General features: G+C 33.5%; 2 protein-coding genes across 2 annotated transcripts; one reads left to right on the forward strand and one right to left on the reverse strand.

Annotated features, from left to right (window-relative positions):
- Positions 1–400: 400 nt before the first annotated feature.
- LOC129802918 (transcription elongation factor B polypeptide 3) lies at positions 401–6,515 on the forward strand. Its single transcript, XM_055849138.1, has 4 exons — positions 401–653; positions 812–2,191; positions 2,258–2,552; positions 6,306–6,515. The coding sequence occupies exons 1-4, from the start codon at positions 585–587 to the stop codon at positions 6,380–6,382; spliced, it is 1,821 nt and encodes a 606-aa protein (XP_055705113.1). The 5' UTR covers positions 401–584; the 3' UTR covers positions 6,383–6,515.
- LOC129802911 (cell division cycle protein 16 homolog) lies at positions 6,504–21,703 on the reverse strand. The gene is made up of 8 exons (XM_055849125.1): positions 21,641–21,703; positions 16,112–16,219; positions 15,491–16,057; positions 15,268–15,434; positions 15,022–15,210; positions 14,878–14,957; positions 7,127–7,526; positions 6,504–7,063 (listed from the first exon to the last, which is right to left on the reverse strand). Exons 2-8 carry the CDS (start codon positions 16,202–16,204, stop codon positions 6,532–6,534), a joined length of 2,028 nt encoding a protein of 675 aa, XP_055705100.1. The 5' UTR covers positions 16,205–16,219; positions 21,641–21,703; the 3' UTR covers positions 6,504–6,531.
- Positions 21,704–21,711: the final 8 nt, after the last annotated feature.

Raw genomic sequence — 21,711 nt, forward strand, 5'->3', positions numbered from 1 at the left:
AATTTGAGGAACTCTACTGTATAACAGTATGAACAATGTACAGTAGACTCTCTCAAATTCGGGCATATAGGACTGAAATGTCAGCCGAATTAGGCAGAAATTCGGGCGACATGTGCATATAGATATTGAGTTTACACACTGATATATATCGTAAATTGCATGAAAATCCCTCAATAATGCAAAATCACATCAAAACAAAGACAAACCATGCCAAATTTGAGCATATTTGATTCATTTGATAATCATAATCAAACTTGAAAAATGACAACAAACTTTTTTCAAATGTAACCGCTGCCTGAATTAAAAAGTAGCCCGATCTTAAAAGAGCCGAATTTGCGAGAGTCTACTGTATGCAAAACATTGCCAGTCGGGTATTTAAAAAAAATGCGAAAAGTGACCTCTTCCAGCAAAAATATGAAATAATGTGACACCCAGACGTAGTCATAACCTCTTCAAGTGAAAAAGTTCGTGGAAATTTTGGGGAATGAATTCAAAATTGTTCTGAAATGTAGATATAGAATAAGTTATTGAGAGTGTTTTATGATTGATTAGCGAGATATTTCGTAAGCAAAAATATCGTGAAAATGTCCTCGGTGCGGGAGATAGTGGAGCATTATCAGAAGAGCATTGAGAAGACACGAGAAAAGAAACGAGTATGATTATCTTTCATTTCTGCATACATGTACCATTTATTTCGTAATATATTTGCACACATTTTTTTTCCACATCAGTGTGCAACGTAGCATGTTGTTTTGGGGCTGGAAGATGATGGCAGTGAGAATTGTATTTTTCTCCTTTTTTTTCTTTCTAGCTGCTGCATTGCATTGAGAAACTGTACAAGTTACCCATTACTCTTGAGCACTTGGAAGAAACGGGAATTGGGAAGACTGTGAATAATTTGCGAAAGGAAGAGGGTGAGGTGAAGGTGGCAGCAAGGGCGCTTGTGGCAAAATGGAAGGCTATGGTGGCTCAAGCTGAAATTGAGAGAAATGCAGCAGCAGAGGAAACACCACGCAGGGATTCGAGTTCGGATCATGAACAGGAGGAGTCACAAGAGGACAATGACGATGTCAGTCCACAAGTTGTTAGTTCTCATGTAGAGAAGGAAAAATCTGAGGGAAGTAGCAGTAGTAGTAAGAAAGAGCATCACAGTCGAGACAAGTCTCACAAACGCAGTCATCATCACAGGGAGAAGTCACATTCTGACTCACATTCACACAAAAGCAATCACAAGAAGGAGAAAAGGGATAGGGATAGGGAGAAGCATAGAGACAAGAAGGACAGTGAGCATCGTTCAAAGAAGGAATTGAGTGAGAGGAGTGAGAGCCAAAGGAAAGTGGAGAAAGAAAGTAGAGAAAAACCCAAGAAAGTCAAGCCACAAATACCATCAAAAAGTCAATCTGAGGATGGTGATTCTGATGGGAGTATAGATAATTCAAAGGGTGCAAGTTTTGCCGATGTTCTGTCCATGATATCTGATGTGCCGCATCGAAAGAGTGGTCAGAAGAGGCATAAGCCATCAGAAACTCCAGTTACATCTACATCAACAACATCTTCTAGGGCAGATGCTGAACTTACGCCCAAAAAGAAGAGGTCTGAAGTTAAAGTGGCTGTTGTGAGACCCCTCGGACCACCAGACATGCTTAAAAGTCCGGAAAAACTTGTTCCCTTGGATCCTGAAATTATTAAAAGTGAAACACTTGAAATACCTCAGATAACAATGCCACAAATAACTAACAATTATAGGCCAATGCCACTAAATCCGGCTGTTATGGAGTGTGTATTTCCTTCTGCAAGTGGCAGTGGATGTAGCAAACAGAAATCGTCTACAGCAACATTCCACATGATGACTGATGAGGAGGCTATGGGCACAAGTATGCAGTCCAAGAACCTCCGTACTAAGGTATATTCGGGCGTAAAGACGGGTGCATTGATGCAGGTGCCGACATTGCATGAACTCTGCATAAGGATTCTGCAGAAGAATATCGATGCATTGGAATATACTGGAGGTGTACCTTTTGAGATTCTTAAGCCTGTGATTGAACGAGCATCTGCACAGCAACTGTTTACATTTGAACACTACAATCCCTACTTGATGGAGGATACAGATGGACTCTGGCAGCAACACTGCAAGCGTCGTTTCAAGTCGGAAAAGAGGCGGGAAATGGAATCTTGGCGAGAGATGTACTTGGTAAGTCTATCTTTTTTTTCTTTTCGTCCTTTTGCATGCTGACAGGATGTTTGTGTTTTTGCATAGCGCTGCCAAGATGAACAGGAAGCTAGATTCAACAGTTTAACCCAAAATATCAAACAATCCCTGACGACGTCTGTGCCAGTGAGAAAGACCCAATTAGCATACGTTGATAGTATCGTGAAGCCACCGAGGAGTGTGCAGAGGAAACAAAATCAGTTTGGTACGAGGGGAAAAGTGAGCGCTACGCCGGCTGCAAGGGTTGCAGCACTAAGTGGCATTAGCCGGAATATCGCCAAGGCAGGTGATAGTCGATTGAAGGTGGCAACGGTGAATCGTGAATACGATCCGGCTAGTAGTAGTAAGTAATGTTTTTTTTTCCTCTTATTTGCTTTCTTTTTTTCTGCTTACAGGAAAAGTTATGAATTTTTCATTTTTTTCTTACTAATGAAGTGTCTGAAAATTGACTGATTTTTTGTATTTTTTTTTATTCTGGATTTTTTTCTGAAATAAATTAGTGACTAGAGGTCTTAATTGGTTAAATGAGTTGATTTTTTTCTTCAAAATTGAATAGGAATATATTTTGAAAATTTGCAATAGGGAGAAGTGGGGCACCTTTAAAATTAGGATTTTTGTTCTATGTTTAAGTGGAACTGAGCCATATCATAATGCAATTTAACTTCTTAATGTAATTGTGCAGCGAAATTATATCACGTTAACACTAAGAGAAATCAGAAAAAGTCGAAATAGCATTTCGGAAAAGTTAATTTTACCCTGTAGTATTGATCGGAAATCGGTGTAAATATTACCCTTTTTAGGTGTATTATGGGTTAAAGCTACCCTTTATCATGTTAATTTTATCCTTAAAAAGATGTAAAATTAACATTAAAAAATGTTGATATATTTTTCACCCAAAAAGTGTTAAATTTGTGAGGAAAAAAAGTTATACGCAGCCTCTTTTTTTCTCAGTAAAGGCTCAATTTCATTTAACCCATTCCTTACCATTGTATTATACATCATACGCAAATTGAGTGATTTTTAATGATTTATTTCTGGGCAATTTTTATCCGAATTGCTGTCGGGAATGGATTTTTAGTAACGTTAGTTATTCAATTACTTGAGAAAAATAGTCCGACAGAGATGAAAATACATTTTGTTATTATTTTCTTGCTTCGCGTGAAGTCATGCAAAAATTTTGCTCAAAATGGCAGACGGAAAATTTGTCATCCCGTCGAATTTGTTAAAATTGGCCTCTTTCCTCTTTCCTGATTTTAATTCTAGTTGCCAATTGGTGTTATTGGATAGTTACTCTATCTAAAGCAATAGAGTTTGAAGTATTTTTTTTTTCTTTTCAAAATATTCATCTACTAATCTGTAGGAAACTAATCCCAAAATATGAACATTCTATCTTAAGTATTTCTGGTACATTGACTGAATGGGTTAAAAATAGGTGAAAATCCCAATTTCAAAGGTGCCCCACTTTCCCCTACTTGAAATTCATTAGGGTAGAGTGAAGTATTTTTGAGGGCACTCAATGGGTCAAGTGGTAGAGCACTCGCTCTATGATGCAAATGTCACGGGTTCGAATCCCCTTTAGGTCACCAGGAATTTTTCTGGCGTTAAATGTATTCAGATTGTATCCAGTCCAGTGAGCTTCACTGCACTTGATTCCACGGCCATGGGACTGACAACCTCATCCCGTACAAGAAAAAATAATAATGCATGTCTAGAAATTCCCTTGCGGGAAGGCCTAGTTCCTTCATGGAATGTTGTGCCAGAATTATTATTATTATTAAAGTATTTTTGAGGATCTTAAATAAAGTAATAATAATAAACAATCAATCAAAATTCTACATACACACTAAATCTTGAAAAATGCACAAAATTCATTAAGCACTCAAAACCAAAGGCGATATTAACAAAGCCTTAAAAGTTTAGTAATAATAAAATAAAGTAAGGGGACGTAGGGCACCTTTGAATTGGAGCACCTTTAAAATATGGCTTTTTACTGCTTGAACCCAAAGAGAGTATTATAAAGTTTTTTTTCCAATTTGTCACCGACCTGGAGTTTTAACGGTAAGAGAAACCGGCTTCCGGTCTTAGGTGACCCCCAATAAAAAAAACATTATCTCTAAACTCTAGACGTTTTTTTCCTTTTCCCTCCAACCCCTGCAAAACCATGTTTTTAGTTTATTTCGAAAACGGCTCTTACGGTTTTTCTTTTTATTTTTGAATATGGGTAAAAATACCAAATTTCGTCATAGTTACATATGCAAGCGCCAAAGTCTTAAATTTCATATGCAATATTTTTTAGTACAAATTGAGTTTTTTGTTACTTCTTTTTATGGAGTGTAGCTTCGAACCTTGTAGATTATTATCTTTGTTTTCTCTAAAATCATTCTTAATACATTTCAAAATGATTCAAAATATACGCATAGCTTTGGGTTATATTTCGGCCACCTTAGTTTCTTGCTCTTCCGGAATTTTTCCCGGATCTCGGATTTTTTACATTATCTTGTTCGCCGAAGCGATGTTTTTTGTTTTTGTTTTTTTTTTTTGTATTCAAGAACAAAAAAAAACGTGGAAATTTGAGGAACGAATAAATGGCCGAAATTGCAAACTGGTCGAAATTTGATACAGTTACTCTTTGTTTTGGAGGTAGTCTAAGCAAACATTTCATTTATAACATATCTATGACCCAAAAAATCGCCGTCTTGAATTTTTGGAAATCGAAGTTTAACCACACTAGACAGAGGTCTTATTTTCAATCAATTTGATAAATTTTTTGAAAGGTCTTAAAATTCGTAAAGTAGGGTAAAGTGGTACAAGTTAGACAGTGCTTTTTTATTTATAAATTTAGTACTTCATTTTTATTTGTATATTTTTAATGCTTTAGTTTTATAATTTGGTTCCTTGTACTTAAAAAAAATAGTACTGTATTTATCAAGAAAAAAATCCCTGTCCAACTTGTACCGGCGAATTATCCAACTTGAAACACTATGTCCAAATTGTATTACTTTACCCTATCTTTTTTCTAATATTTTCCAGAAATCGAAATTTTTCACCTCCATTTCTGTTTATCTGATTTGAATTACATGTAATTAATTAAATGTAAATTAATAAGTTTATGTTTTAAATTCTCTACAACTTTATAAACATGGTCCAGAAGGGGACGCTCCTTTTGGATTCCGCTCATAAGTCTCCTAAGCATCCTGCCTTTGGCATACGGTAGATGTGACCGAGCCAGCTTAGTCTTCTTGTCTGGATAGGAAAAGAAACGTTGCCTCCTCCATAAAGCTCCTCCAATTCATGATTCATTCTTGTTTGGAATTCCCCTTAAACGAAATGAAGCGTTCTAAAGATCCGTCTCTCAAAGAACAGCCTTCTTTTTTCTGTGCGGATCTACAGTACTGTTTCCTGACCACACGTAATCACTGGCTTTATTATGGATCTGTAGATCTTGATCTATGTTGAACGCAAAGAATGCGAGGCGATTCATGAAGAGGCGATTCATTGAATTCAAAAATTCAATTGTTTAATCTCTAAGTCTAAGTGGTCATTTTCGTTAATAGGAGACGATGGGGCAGTTTCAGTCAGCTGAGTTTTTATTTAAGATTTATTTCGCAAACGTTTATGAATTATATTGAAACTTAACTAAGTTCAAGTAGTTTCTCTTGGGTATTGACTATTGGATAATATCCCAAGATATAGGGGGCAAGCAATATCTACTCTTAAATCTATGATACTTAGGAGGTGACCTGCTTATGCAATCGACTGGTGTGGGCTCCAGACTGTTGCGAGCTCTCCGCACTATGTCCTATCACTTGTACGACTTAAGACGAACTCACGTCCGTACTCACTGAGATCGTACGATCGACTAAACTATTACAGTCGTCTCCACTATCACCAGAGGCGCTGGCCTAGAAAGGAGATATTGCGTCTCGAATATTTAGGGTTGCCTCAGCAGAGCATTTATTGCTATAAGGCGGGAAATTTAAGCTCTACAAAGATATATTTTTTTTTAATTTTCAATATGATATGCAGATGAAGTTTAGCGTTAATTGCAAAAAAAAAACTTTTTTAGCAAGTTTAAAAAAAACAATTTTTCTTACAGCTTCAGCCGTTAAACCAAAACGAGCACCTCTAATGCAGAAATCACTGATGCTCTTCAAGGGACGTTTAAAGAAGTAAAAGTGAAGCATCTACAAATCTACATCATTGTTATATATCCTCTTAAATTAATTCGCCCCTTAATTGTTTTAAATGTTTGTGTAGTGTGTTATTTTAAATTGTGAAAAAAAAATATTGTGAGTATGAAACAAAAGCGATTTATTTACTGTTTAATCATCCATGCTGATATCAAAGTTCTCAAACACGGTCGATGTGTTGAGGACATTTTCTGCCACATCCTGATCCACTCGATTGCCCAAGGTGTAGAGAGGCGTGGCCAGAGGTGATTTGTCCTCATCACTGAGCTTTGCAGATGAAAATGTACCAGAGTCTGAGTACATCTCAGTCACCAGGGATTCTTCCATGAGCTCCTCGATGACATACTTAAGGATGGTTGTGGTGAAAATTTCATTGCGTCTAAGTGCCAAACTCTTGTGAAACGCCTCAATAGCTTCAATTAAGTTGCCCATGATGGCCTGAACCAAGCCAATAGCCGTGTATGTGGCTGCATTCTGTGGCCTGAGAACAAGAGCTTGTCGATGAAATTCCAATGCTTCGGCGTACTTTTTGTTCTTCCGGCAACAATGGCCTAAGTTATTGAGAAGCGGTTCCCAACGTGAAGAAAATACCTCATTGTTCCACTCAGCCAGGCGTTTCACAACCTCCAGTGTCACACGAAACACCTCCTCAGCATTTTTAAAGCTGAAAATGCGGAAAAGATATTTGTTGCGACTAATCGAAAAATTAATGAATAAAAAAGCTTACAATTCATATTCATATTTGATTACAGCCAACTCATGAAGGACAGACACATCGAGGGGTGCAATGGCCAAGGCCTGTTCGAAAAAGTTCTCAGCCAGCTCGAGATTTTTCGTTAGGCCACATTCCACACCAATGTAAAGTAGAGGCAGATGACATCCTCGCATAAGCTGAGTGGCTTTGAAGTACGCTGCCATGGCCTGATCGTGTTCATTCTCCTTCGCAAAGGAGTGCCCATACGCCAGCCAGGCCGGACTGTAAAATCTGTCGAGAGTTGTGGCCTTCGATAGATAACGTCGGGCTGAATCACTTTTCCCAATTAAATCATAATAGCTTCCTACAGCGTACCAAGATATAGCTTGTTCAGGATACAAATCCACCAATTTGTGGGCAACATAGAAGAGTTCTGCAAGAGTATTTTTTTTTTAAAAAGGATGGTCTAATCAAGGCGGAGCATTGTCATACATTTTCCGTAGAAAAGTATGGTATGGTATACTGTTTCTTAAGTGATTTTTTTTTGTTTTAGTATAAAACTAAATGCAATCAATTTAAAACTTTTACCAAATGAAAGAGTATGTAATGTTATGTCATTGGCACAAAATTTATAATGATTGCACGAGGATAACCGTTCCTAAAACCTTCATGAAAAAGACGTAAAATTCGCAATTTTTTTTAAATTTTTCTGATAAATTTTCTATCTGTAACACCAGTAAAATTTTAAATTCAACAAAAATATACTCTCTGTATACAGTGGAGGAAATTTGAATACAGTAGACTCTTCGATATCCGGCTGACTGGGGGACAAAATGACATTTAGGTTTTTTGAATGATCAACGGTTTTTCTATTTTGTGCAGTGTGAATTTATTTTCTGTCTCACAAAGAAAAAGAGAATTTTCTTCATGGTGTGCTTATGTTTCATTTTTTATCACAATTATGTATTAAAAACTTCGATACAATGTTAATAATACTTTAATCCACTCTGGACAAACTTCATGTTTAGTGAAAATAATTTTGAATATATCAACCGCCAGTGTTTGGCGGCTGTCACCCGGATATCGAAGTGCTGGATATCGAAGAGTCTACTGTAGGTATTTTTTGAAAGGGGGTGGTGTTGGTGGGGGGTTGGTCCAACAAACTTAGTTTTATTATGCCAAGTAAACGTCTGCCCAAGGATCATTTTTATCATAGTGACCCGCACTCACTCTCGTAAGTGCGTGAACACCAGTCGATAATTCGAATTTATGGTACAAATAGGGGGGAAATTTGAATAGGTATTTTTATTTTTTAATATTACTGGAACCGTTCTTTTATAAGAAATTGTTTATATTGATAATAAAATGATCAAATTAGTCTTTTCCTTCAAATTAAAGCCTTCAACAGTAAAAAAATTTTATTTAATAACTAGAATTTTTGATTGATAGAGGCCATAAGATTGTAAGTAATAAAATCGTTCTAATAAAGGGCTTTAAGGAGCTTGGCTTAACAATACTTGCTATTACGTAGAGGATGAGTAATTCAGGAAACATTATTTGCCAATTCGTCAATAAAAAGGACTCCTAGGGACGAAAATAAGGTACTTTAATAGGTATTACCATGTTATTTGATAAGGATTTGGTACAAACTTTTTGCAAAGCTGTGACTTTTTTTACGTTACAAACTTCTGAAATACAGATAGGATATTCAAATACCAATCACTACACGTCGCATCCGAGGAACCCTGATGGCTACAATCTACCTACAGTGGACAAAATCTCTTAAGAAACTACCAGTAAAGAAACAGAATTTTGTCGCTCGATTGGTATTCAGTAAAAATGAATTTCTATGGATGAAAACTGACGAAATATTATTTTTTTCTATTGGTAAAAACTTTAATTTATAACATTCCGCCAAATCTTGTGATAGGAATTCATTTCTCTTTGAATTCCAATCGACCCTCAAAATTATGCTTATGTAGCCATCAGGATTGGTCAGATACGACGTGTAGTTATTGGTACTTCAATATTCTACATGTATCTGAAAAGTTTAATAAGTAAAACTCACTGTTTTATAAGAAATTCGTGCTAAATCTTTACTATAAAACATGGTATTACCATTAAAAGTACCTTATTTTTGTCCCTAGGAGTCCTTTTTATTGACGAATTGGCAAATAATGTTTCCTGAATTACTCATCCTCTACGTAATAGCAAGTATTGTTAAGCCAAGCTCCATAAAGCCTTTTATTAGAACGATTTTATTACTTACAATCTTATGGCCTCTATCAATCAAAAATTCTAGTTATTAAATAAAATTTTTTTACTGTTGAAGGCTTTAATTTGAAGGAAAAGACTAATTTGATCATTTTATTATCAATATAAAGAATTTCTTATAAAAGAACGGTTCCAGTAATATTAAAAAATAAGAATACCTATTCAAATTTCCCCCCTATTTGTACCATAAATTCGAATTATCGACTGGTGTTCACGCACGCACGAGTGAGTGCGGGTCACTATGATAAAAATGATCCTTGGGCAGACGTTTACTTGGCATAATAAAACTAAGTTTGTTGGACCAACCCCCCACCCACACCACCCCCTTTCAAAAAATACCTATTCAAATTTCCTCCACTGTATGTGGCTACCATTTAGTGTTATATTTATGTTTGTGGGATCTAAGACTTAAAAATTATATTTCCGGTTCATTCGAGTGATGTTGCTTTTGAAAATTTTTAAGTTAGTTTCACTGTAATAGCTTTAATTCAAACATCCATCAATTTGCCAGCAAAAGGTAATTATTCTAATTTAGATAATTAAGTTAAATCACCACAATTTACCATTATTCGAGGATCAACCTATAGAGGATACCGGGACAGAATTAGTTTGGGAAAAAATTGGGATTAAGGGAAAGTTTGTTGGTAAATGTTTTGTGTATCAACAATTATCTCTTGTAAAGGACTACTGTTAATGTTCAGAACTAAAATTGGAGTCCAGTCTTGATGGTAAGTTGAGGAACAAATGTCTTAAAAATGCCTTATTTTTGCGTTTTCCTTTTAATCTAAGTGCAAAATGGTGAGAGATAGTGTTTTGGGACCTTCGAGGGACCCCACTATAAGTTGACCCTGAGACCACTAATATGTCCCTACTTTTTCTCCCGCCTTTCCCCTTCCCCTTAAAAAATTGCACGACATGTTTTCGAGCAATCCTAAAAACCATGATTTTGGAAGGGAAAGAGAGTGGTGGGGGAAAAATGAGGGACATATTAATGGTCCCAGAGTCAACCTATGGGGGGATCCGCCGAAGGCCTCAAATCCCTAACCATTTAGCACCCAGATATTCGAACACATAAAAAAGGATGTTCTTTTTTACTGCTTATTCTGAAAAATTTGAGCAATAAAAAATGTCATATCGGTAATAACTGTTGAGTTCTACTTGTGCATACTAAAAATTTAGAACAAATTCTAACCTATAATTTTAATTACAGTCCATTTTTTTAGTAATTAACTATCTACCGGACCTCTTTGAAAAAAAAAAAACACGCGGCAAATGGACAATAATGGAGGATAGATCATACAAGATATTCACAAATATCAAAAACATTTTCTGACACCATTCCTTAATCCCTAGTTTTTCCCCAAACGTACGACTTACAGTAGACTCTCGCAAATTTGGCTCTTTTAAGATCGGGCTACTTTTTAATTCGGGCAGCGGTTACATTTGAAAAAAGTTTGTTGTCATTTTTCAAGTTTGATTATGATTATCAAATGAATCAAATATGCTCAAATTTGGCATGGTTTGTCTTAGTTTTGATGTGATTTTGCATTATTGATGGATTTTCATGCAATTTACGTTATATATGAGTGTGTAAACTCAATATCTATATGCACATGAATAAAAAATCCTTGCATTTCAAAGAGTTTGTCGCCCGAATTTCTGTCCAATTCGGCTGACATTTCGGTCCCATATGCCCGAATTTGAGAGAGTCTACTGTATTTCGGACCGGAGGGAGTATTAAATAGTGGGATGTTATAGCGTGCCTTAGAAGGAATATTAAGGAAATCCCTATTTACTTTAAGTAAACACCTATCTTCCTATTCATTGAAATATTTATCAGCCTGATACAAACATTTTTAGTACGAATTACAGTAGACTCTCACTCAATCGGCGCTTTTTCAATCGGGCGTCAAATTTTGTTGACAATTTTCACGCTTAATTATGAAGCTAATTTGCTCAAATTCGCTGTAGTTCTTCCTATTTTATCGTGATTCTTTATAATTGAGCGCTTTTTGTGGAATTTACAAAGGCTTTGACGCCCAAATCTATCAATAAACCGGATGACATTTTGCCCCATATTCACGATTGAGAGAGAGTCTACTGTATGCTGCTTTTTTAGCCTTGGACTCTTTCGTTTCTTTTGTGACCCTGAGTACTCAAACGAAAATATGGGCTATTTTAGAATAGATGATCCTTAAGGATCATTACAAATTATAAATAGGGGATACTGGGGCAAAACTTGTCAAAATGCATATTTAATTCATTCATGATCTCTGTGAGAAAACTTAAACGTCTTATAATGAGCATATTCTTAGGAAATTTACTGCTCTACAACATTGCAGAAGACAATTTTCCTCTATCTCGAAAGAAATGTAATTTTCGAGTCATTTTCTAAAAGTCGATTTTTTGGAGATTCTCAAAATTTCTGGGGCAAATTTTGTCGATCTTCTTTTTTCTTTGGATAATTCGTGACGTTTTACTCTTGCAAACGTTAAAAATGTCAAATAGACATATTTTTATAGTAAATTTATTCCTCTACAACTTTGTCGAAGATAATTTTTCTCTATCTTAACGAGAAATGTGCTTAAATTGAGCTAATCAGTAAATCAGAGCACTAATTTATTTTACATAATCCTTCCTCGAATCCTTTGAAACTTTGTAAGTTTGAAAAGGTTCATGAAGGTTATCTTATCTATAATCAAAATTTCAATCCTCAGTCTCTTTTATTTTAGAAAATAGTGAATATTGAAATTTTCTTTTGACAAATTTGCCCCAGTCTACCCTATGTCAAAATCTAGATCTAGAATATTTTTGTAGGCGAACGAATTATTCCTGAGTTGATATATTTTAATAAAAAATTAGATTGAATTAAGGGTTACATGGGCCAAGAAGATTAAAAAAAAAAACAGCACATTTTCTCTATTTTTTTTCTACAATAACATCAAATTATTTAATTCAATCTGTTAGGCATAGAAAAGTATAACATTTCAACTATATTTTCTGAAATTTTCATTTTAAAATTTTTAAAATTCACTCTGGGATCTGATTTTTGGAGACGATTTTTGAAAAAAAAAACTTATTTTACGGTGGAGAAAATTACTCAAAATAAATTCATGTGATATAAAATATTAAATATTTAATGGTAGGTGATGAGTTAAACTCTTATTCAAAACTGTCGATTTTTCGTTGTCTCGACCGTAATTTATTCCAGACAAAATTGTAAAATACCTCAAAAATACTATAATTATTCATCAATATTACAACCGCGCGTTTAATGCTTCTTTCTTTTGAAACTAGTCCCCGGCGAGTGTCCTTCAAAGTTAAAGCCAATTTCTTACTTTCACATACAAATGCGTATAGGAATTTTTCTGCCCTCGTGATCGATATGCTAAATATTTAAAAAAATGAGAAGTTTTTCAGTATTATAAGATACCTTTCTGTATGGAGGGATAAATATACTAAATTTTTGTTTAAATACATTTCTTCCTTGGAGCACTGTGAGCTGAATCCTAGATCAATTTAGGAATTGGCTTCAAATAGCTCCATATAAAAAGGCCAACTTGCCAGGCGCTTGTTTTGAAATATTCTCGTAACCGAAACGACGTAAGTAATATTTTTTCGTAAACTGCGTAATATTACCTTAGCTTTTAGGATTTTGGTTTTTATTTAAAAAAAAAAAAAACTATTGGACCTCTACAAAATATATGTCAGCGAGTCAAACTTTACAAAATCCTAGTCTTCTAGCAAAGTAGAGTAACTTTTTATGCACCTTCACTGAGAGAAATCCGAAAAAATTAAAATAACATTCCAGAAATGTTTATTTTACTCTGCAGTATTGATCCGAAATCGGTGTAAATATGACCCTTTTTAGGTGTATTAAGCTGGCTATACATTAGACATAATTTATTGAAATATTTTTTTTCAAAATCAAATATTGACAAGGATTGCCTCCACATTGCAAAGATTTATTGATATAAATGTTTCAATATTGAAGAAAATTGTTCAGTGTGTTGGCAAATATTGAAATATTTGTTTCAATATGGAACATTTTATTCAATATTTTATTTCATTATTTTGAATGGCTACAAACTAGGCCAAATTATGTCAATAAAAAATTTCAAAGTCACATTGAAATAAAATTTCAAAGAAATTCTAAATATCAAATTTATTTGATATTTCCTTCAATATTTTTTAATTGTCAGGAATCTTCTTCCTTCAGAGCATCACAGAACTGCCGGATTTTCCTTGTTCATGAATGAAAACACATCCAAGATCAAAATCCAAGTCAAGACACATCTCTCCTGCTTCCTCCAGAAATCCCAGATTCTTGGAATTTGGTTATATATTTTGTTCAATTTCCTCAAGAACCCAACTTGGTCAGCACTAATCACCTGCTTCCTCCAGAAAATCCCAGATCTTCTGGGATTTTCTTGTTCATTATGCGACAAAGCACTTCCGATACCTTCTGTGGTCAGAGGATTCCTGGAGCTTCCTCCAGGAAATCCTAGATTTTCTGGGATTTTTTTTGAATATTATGTCAAAAACACTTCAGATACTTTCTGTGATCAGAGAATTCCTGGAGCTCCCTCCAGGAAATCCCAGATCTTCTGGGATTTTCTTGTATATTATGTCAAATACACTTGAGATACTTTCTGTGGTCAGAGGATTCCTGGAGCTTCCTCCAGGAAATTCCAAATCTTCTGAGATTTTCTTGTTCATTATGCCCAAAGCACTTCATATAAGTATAATTTTATGATACGAATTGGAATCCTACAGAGGGAACGAAGGCTTGTGATTGTGGCCATCCAGTCCTTTTGCTCGCGATGGTAAACTCTCCTACGGTATGATACGAAGCATGATCCTGAAAGTCTGTGAGAATTCAAATTATTAATTCTATTTGGCTTTTGTTTCCAATCTGAAGTGTTTTTGACATAATATACAAGTTTCTTGGACGAAGCTCCAGGAATCCTCTTACCACAGAATGTATCTGAAGTGCTTTAGGCATAATATACAAGAAAATCCCAGAAGACTGGGTTTTCCTGGAGGAAGCTGGAGAAATCTTCTGACCAACTTGGGTATTTTTGGGTGTTCTTGACAAAATACGGAAGAAAATCCCAGAAGATCTGTGAATCCCTGACTAGACAGGTTTTTTTAATATTGAAGTTTTAATATTGAAGTCAATTTGTTCAGTGTGTAGGCAATTATTGAAATATTGGTTTCAATATTAGCTTCAATATTGAAGTTTCTTTTCAATGTCACTTTGAAATGCTATTATTTCAATAATTTGTCTAATGTGTAGACAGCTTTAGGGGTTAAAGTTACTCTTTTTCATGTTAATTTTACCCTTAAAAAGGTGTAAAATTAACATTAAAAAATGTTGATATATTTTTACATCTAAAAAGTGTTAAAATTATGAGGGAAAAAAGTTAATCGCACCCCCATTTTTTTCTCAGTGTTATTGATCTCATTTAATTGGAGACTAATAAAATAAATTGATTAATTCTACTCACTATTTGTTTCTTTTTGCTCATAGAGACAGCCTATTTGAATAGAAAGACTCTGGGTGTGATATGGATCCCGCCTGAAAATCCTGCAAAAAAAACCATAACAAGTTGAAAAACTATCGATGAAATATCAAGAATAATATAACTTACTCGTTGAGAATCTTCAAGCAATGGTTGTAATTGCAATTGTAAAAAGCTCTTTCTGCTTTAGCCATCAACAAATCGATGCTTTGGGAGAGCTGAGCCAGGCAATCTTTGAGGACAAGTTGTTGCATTTCGAAAAATCTGCTGTGAATCTTTTCCTTTTCCGCTTTCGAGGATGTCTTCCCATGACTGCCCCTTTAAAGATATCCAGTTTTAATAAACTTTGACTTCTCTACAATATGCATTACTTACTTCGACGTAAGGGGAGTTGTTTTGGATGTTTGTAGAAGGGATTGATTATTCCGTATTGATTCAATATTTTTAGCAAAATTAAATGTTGGTGTAGGATTGTCTTTCTTGCTTTTCTTGAAGGATTGCAAATTTAGATTACTCGTAATGAGTCGCCCAGGAAGGAAGTGCTAAAAAATATTAATATTAGAAACTCTTTAGTTTCTACATTCATCCTTTTACTCACTGAATTAATTTTATCGTAGTATTTCTTTAATTTGCTCTCATAGAGGACTTTGATTATCTTCCCATCACCCTCTGAACATTGTTGCGATATTGGCAGGGAATCCATGAGAACTCGCTCCTCAGATGCCAAAAGCATTTCATGCTGCGTGAGACAATCAAATGCTTCAGAACAATAGACAGATGTTTGAAGAGCCTGCACGAATGATTCTGTGGCTAGGGACCTTTTGTCCAGAGCTTCAAGAATTTTTCCCTTGAGTAAGCTTATAGATGCGAGCACTTCATTGCTATCTATAAATTCATCATTAGACTGTAGCATGTAGTAGGAATCGACAGAATTGACAATATCCAAGGCTTCCTGATACTCCCTGGCTTCATAGAGACACTCCAGGGCTAGACAATGACACATGAGATCAGTCTTCTCCAGTTTGTAAAGACGCAGTATAAAAGCAGCCCGGTGGTACTCTTTGAGGAGAAACAGGCACTGGGCATACCAATAAACATCCATTGTCTCGAATTTACTCATAACAGCAACTTTTTCTGCCCAAAATAGAGCTGTTTGGTAGCGTCTCTGGAAAGGATGCTATTGACAACAAGGCATATAATTTTTTAGTAAGAAACTTACCAAATTTATGAAATCACTTATCAGCTTTCTGTATTTGTTAATGTCTACAGGTGCTTCATCTGAAGCATCCCTCAATTCTGTACTTGTATCCATTTTTCTACAAAAATCACGAATTTAATCTTCTTCTTCTTCTTCTTCTTCTTTATTTTATTTTTACGGCTGTCGGATTCAATTTAGATCCATATAGCCAACGGTCATATTTACAGTTTTGTTGTGTTTTTGTTTGTGGTTTTCCTTTTATACATTGTTTGTTACAAGTTATTGTTCTTTTGGTTTACATTTGTTATTGTTATCACAGTAAATGCGTATTAATAGGATCGCACATTTCCCTTTCATCTCTGAAAGCGCAGACCTAAATAAAGTCAAGGAATGATTTCAATAGTTTATATGTTTATAATCTTGTTTTAACAAAGTATTTTTCTTTCTTTATTTATTTATTTATATTTTTTAAATATTGATTTTAGCCATTTTTAAGAATTTTAAAATTTCTTTGTAAATTTCGTTATTTGTCGATTTTAAAATTGTTTTGAGATCATTATTATTTTGTGTTAAATTTTTGAAATTGCATCTGATATTGTCAAATTTTTTACATTTCAAAATTAAATGTTCACAATCTTCAATTATGTTACATATTTCACATAAATTATTGTCTTTTAATTTTATCAAGTGAAGGAATCTTTTATCTAGGCAATGTCCTGTTCTTATTCGTGATATTATTTTTAAATTGTTAACATTAATATTTTTTTCTTTAAACCAAATTTTTTGACTAATTTCTCCATTTCTAACTTCAAAATTGAATTTTCCTTTTTCATTAGACACTTTTTCATATTCTCTTTTCCATTTATTCAACATAATTTCTTTTCTAATTTTATGAGATTCATGTATAGTAATTAAATTATTGACTTCATTATTAGAGTTTGTTGCACTTTTTGCTGCTCTATCAGCTTTTTCGTTTCCTGCTAATCCACAATGTCCCGGTATCCATTGAATTATCACATTAATATCACTGTTGTTTATTAAGTTTTTGATTTTATTTTCATAGAACTTTTCACTTTTATTTAGTATTGATAAACACGCACTTCTTGAGTCTGTTAACACTATTATTTTAGATTTTTTCATTTTTACACTTAAGTATACAGCTAAGTAAATCGCTATTAGTTCAGTTTCTTTTATAGACACTTTTTGTAAAAGTTTAAATTGCATTATTTCTTCTGATTTTTTAAAATATATTCCGACACCTCTCGATTCTCCTTGTATTGATCCATCAGTAAATATCTGTTCATAATCACTTTGTCTTATAAGTTCTTCATTCACTATTTGTTTAATCATTAAATTATTTATTTCATTTTTTTTATCAATGCCATTTAATGACGGAAACACTTTTAAATTTTTAGGATTGGTCTCATTTTTTAATATTGGTGCAATGTTTTTTAAATAAGAATGGTTAGATTTCACTGTATTTATTTGTGGTAGATTTGCTGCATCCATGTTGATTGATGTTTTTTTGGAGATGTATTTTGCTGTTGTTTGTTCAATGTCTAATTGTATGGGAAGCTGTCCTGTTTCTGCTAAAATAGCATTTACGGGTGTCGATTTCGTGTAACCCATTATTGTTCTCAACGACTGGTTTGCAATTATTTGAAGAGGGTTTTTGATGTAACTGTTGTATTCAGTTTTAGAGTGGTCATAAAAAGCAGGAGATCCAAAAAGAATTCTGGATCTGATGAGAGCATTGTAGACATTTAACAGAATTTGCGGATGTGCACCTCCATTGAACTTACTCAAGATTTTTAGCATATTGACATAAGGTTTACAATTTTCTTTTAAAGATCTTAAATGAGAGTTGAAATTTAACTTATCGTCTACGTTAAGACCTAATATTTTTTGACTAAAGACTCTCTTTAATTGGATTCCTTGTAAATGTATACAATAATCATTGTTGAACTTACTCCTATCAAAAATCATGTAATTGCATTTTTCTGGATTTATGTTTAGTCCAATTTTATTTAAATTATTATTGAAATTTGAAATATAAGAATTTGCATTTTGAAAAAGTGTTTCTGTGTTTTTTCCTGATATTATAAGTGCAATATCATCTGCAAATTGCATAATAACACAATTGTTTGAGTTCAATTTATGTAGTTCTGTAGTATAAATATTAAATAGTATAGGACTTAATTTGCTTCCTTGTGGCAATCCTGAATTTGTGATAATTTCTTCTCTATTTGTTTCTGTTTCTAATACAATTTTTCTATTAATCAAAAAGTTTTTAATCCAGTTAATAATTTCTTGAGGAATTTTCATATTAATCATTTGTTTAATCAATATATTAATTATCACTTTATCGAAGGCTTTACTTATGTCTGTCATTATGATGAGAACTTTTTTATTATTTTCTTTATTTATTTTAACAGTTTCCATTACTTTCAATATGTAATCTGTAATATTTCTATTTTTTCTAAAACCGTAAACATTTTCTGGAATTAGTTGATTTTCATTTAAATATTCTTCAATCATATTTTTTACTATTGAATTAAAAAGTTTTGCTATGTTGTTAATTAAACATATTGGTCTATAATTTTCAATGTTAGTTTTATCTTTATTTGGTTTCGGAATTGCTATTACTTTAATTTCTTTCCATTCACTTGGTACTCTTTGTGACTGCCATATATCATTAAAAGTCTTGACTATTTGGTTGACAGTATCAGATGTTAACATTTTCATAATACCATTTGAAATTTTGTTTAATCCTGGAGCTGTATTTTTACTTTGTGATATAATATCTGATATCATATTATAGTTACAAAATTCATAATTTATTTCGGTAAAGTCTTGCTGCTCTGTCATTACCTCTTCAATTTTAAAATTATAATGTAGAAACTTTTTAATATTTTCTTCATTTTCCAAAATATTGGTATTTGACCTATGTTTTTTGTGGTTAAACTTATTTATATTATTCCATAAAGTTTTAATATCTTGATTAGGATTAATCTTTTCTAGAAATTCATTCCATGACTTTTTCTTAGCTTTCTTAACTTCTATTTTAAATTTGCATGTAATTTTCTTAAGTTCAATAAGTGTAAAGAAATCTTTGGTTTTATTATATAATTTTAATTTAGCTTTTTTAATTTTCCACAGCCTTTCTAATTTACTTGACCACCAAGGTTTAGGAACGTATTTATTATTTTCAGTATCTATTTTTATAGTATTAGCTTTGATAATGTTTTTAATTTTAAATTCAATGTCTTCAATATTTTCATCTTCTTGTATTTTTAAAGTTCTGATTTCTTTTTCAATCTGCTTTAAATTCATTTTATCTCTTATGTTATTAGAATAAATTCTATCACTAGTTATAATATTTATTGAAATTGCATAATGATCTGCTAATAAAATATTTTGATCAACTGTCCAACTAATATTATTTATCAAGTTTTGTGATATAAAAGTTAGATCAATTGCGGAACTTAAATTTCGGTGTAAATTTCTAAATGTATGGGTACCGTCATTTAAACAAATAAAATTCGAATCTGTTATCAATTCAGAAATCAATAAACCTCTTTGGTCATTTTTTGAATTATATTCCCATAACTCATGGTGAGCATTGAAGTCACCTCCTAATATAACATTATCTGTTTCATTAAATTCATTAATTAGGATTTGTAATTTCTCTTTAACAATAGTTATGTTAGTATCTGGAGGAATATATATTGAAATTAAATAATACGTTTCATTTGCTATAGTGATTTTTACTTTTAATACTTCTATAGGATTATAATTAATGTTATTAAGAACTTTTGCGCAGATTCCGTATCTAACTGCGCAACCCACCCCTCCATGCCCAAGTTCTCTGTTGTTTAAAAATAATTGAAATCCTGATAATTTCAGCCTTATTTCATCTTTAGTCCATGTTTCACTTAAAAGTATTATATCTATTTTATTATCATTACTATATTTAATGAGAGCGTCTTTGTTAGCATAAAGGCTTCTAATATTTACCTGACATAACTTAATCATCATTAATCCAAAATATCTTGATTTTCTTCAAGAATTGTCAGCAACCTTCTCATCATGAGTGTATGATTTTTTTGGCTCTCCTCTGCAGTAGCCAGGGTACAGATCTCTCGGAGCACCTGTTTCACTTTGTCATTTTGCAGCTTCATGTTGTCCAATTGGGTCTGCAAATCTGCCGTTTTTTGTGATAATTCCTTCAATTTTGCGTATTCTTCACTCAAGTCAATCCTTGGGAGTCTGGGAAACGCTGTTGTATTCTTCTCTCCTTCTTTTAAAGCTTGAACTGCTTCCTTGTAGGTCATCTTCTCCTTGATCATGATTTTGGTTAGTTCCGCTTGTCTGATTCTTTCTTTGCAGGTTCTGTCATTTGTTTGATGATCCGTGGTTTCACAAAACTTACAGAATTGCTCACATTCATGTTGTCCTTCAGTTTCCTTTGTGCAGATACCACATTTTGGCTTTTGTCGGCAAATTTTTTTGTAGTGACCATAACTTAAGCATTTGACACAATAAGTTGGCCTGGGAAAGAAGAATCTTACCCTGAAGTTGATCATGAATAGCTTCACTGTTCTGGGAAGTGTAAAACACCTGAAGTGGATTTTGATTTGTTCCATCGGTGTTGCTTTTTTGTAAACTGGATCCCACTTAGTCATTCTTTCAATCTTTGTGATTTGGTTGTCACTGTCCAAGGCTTCAAGAATTTCCTCTGTTGTGTGTGTTATAGCCACGTTGTCAATTATACCAATTGAATTTAGGTACATTGGTGGGATAGAAACATTCACATTTTGAAGTCTGGCCAAACTCTGACTTTTAAGAATCTTGTTTGCAGAATCAGCGTCCTTTAGTTTCACCTTCACACTGTGATCATCGAGTTTAATGATTTGGTCAATTTTAGGTCTCCCAACGCTGATCAATACGATTTTAGCAATCTCAGTATAACGCAGTTCTTCGTGTTTCATTATTATGAAGAATGGTCCTTTGTCGTTCAACTGATATTTGAGTGGAGACTCAGTTTTTGACTTTGGATCGTTTGGCGTCATCTGTTGGCTGGTAGAAGAAACACCAATTATATCCTCTAACTGAGCAGAAGAGATGGTGATATCATCCGCCATTTTGATTTGCTGATTTCTTTCTTGCCGCATGTCGTCGTCAGGAACCAGTATTCCATCTTCATCCATTTCTCTATCACTCATCGTGGATTTTTCTTCACACTGATGAAATCTCTGTTTATCAATCTCTTCACTGCGCTGATATTTTGACTTCTGGTATCTATTTAGCACTGAATTCACTCTTTTATTCTTGATTTTCTTGTTTTTAGGCATTACGCCATCAAACTCTTCGAATTGTCAATTATTTCACAATAGATATTTTGAATCTCGAAATATTCAAATAATCACTTGATTTTAAACACTTTTGTGTAATATTTTCACTGAATTTAAGTTTATTTAACTGTTTAGATTGAATTTTTCTCACCTTTAAATTTTTGACATCCGTTCTCTTCAAGCTTTTGTAGAGGAAACGAATTTAATCAGTTTACGCGCATTTGATTACTAAACTTTTCAGAGGTTATGTTTACATTGGATGAGTGC

Source organism: Phlebotomus papatasi, chromosome 1 (genome assembly GCF_024763615.1).
Source record: "Phlebotomus papatasi isolate M1 chromosome 1, Ppap_2.1, whole genome shotgun sequence".
Lineage (NCBI taxonomy): Eukaryota > Metazoa > Arthropoda > Insecta > Diptera > Psychodidae > Phlebotomus > Phlebotomus papatasi.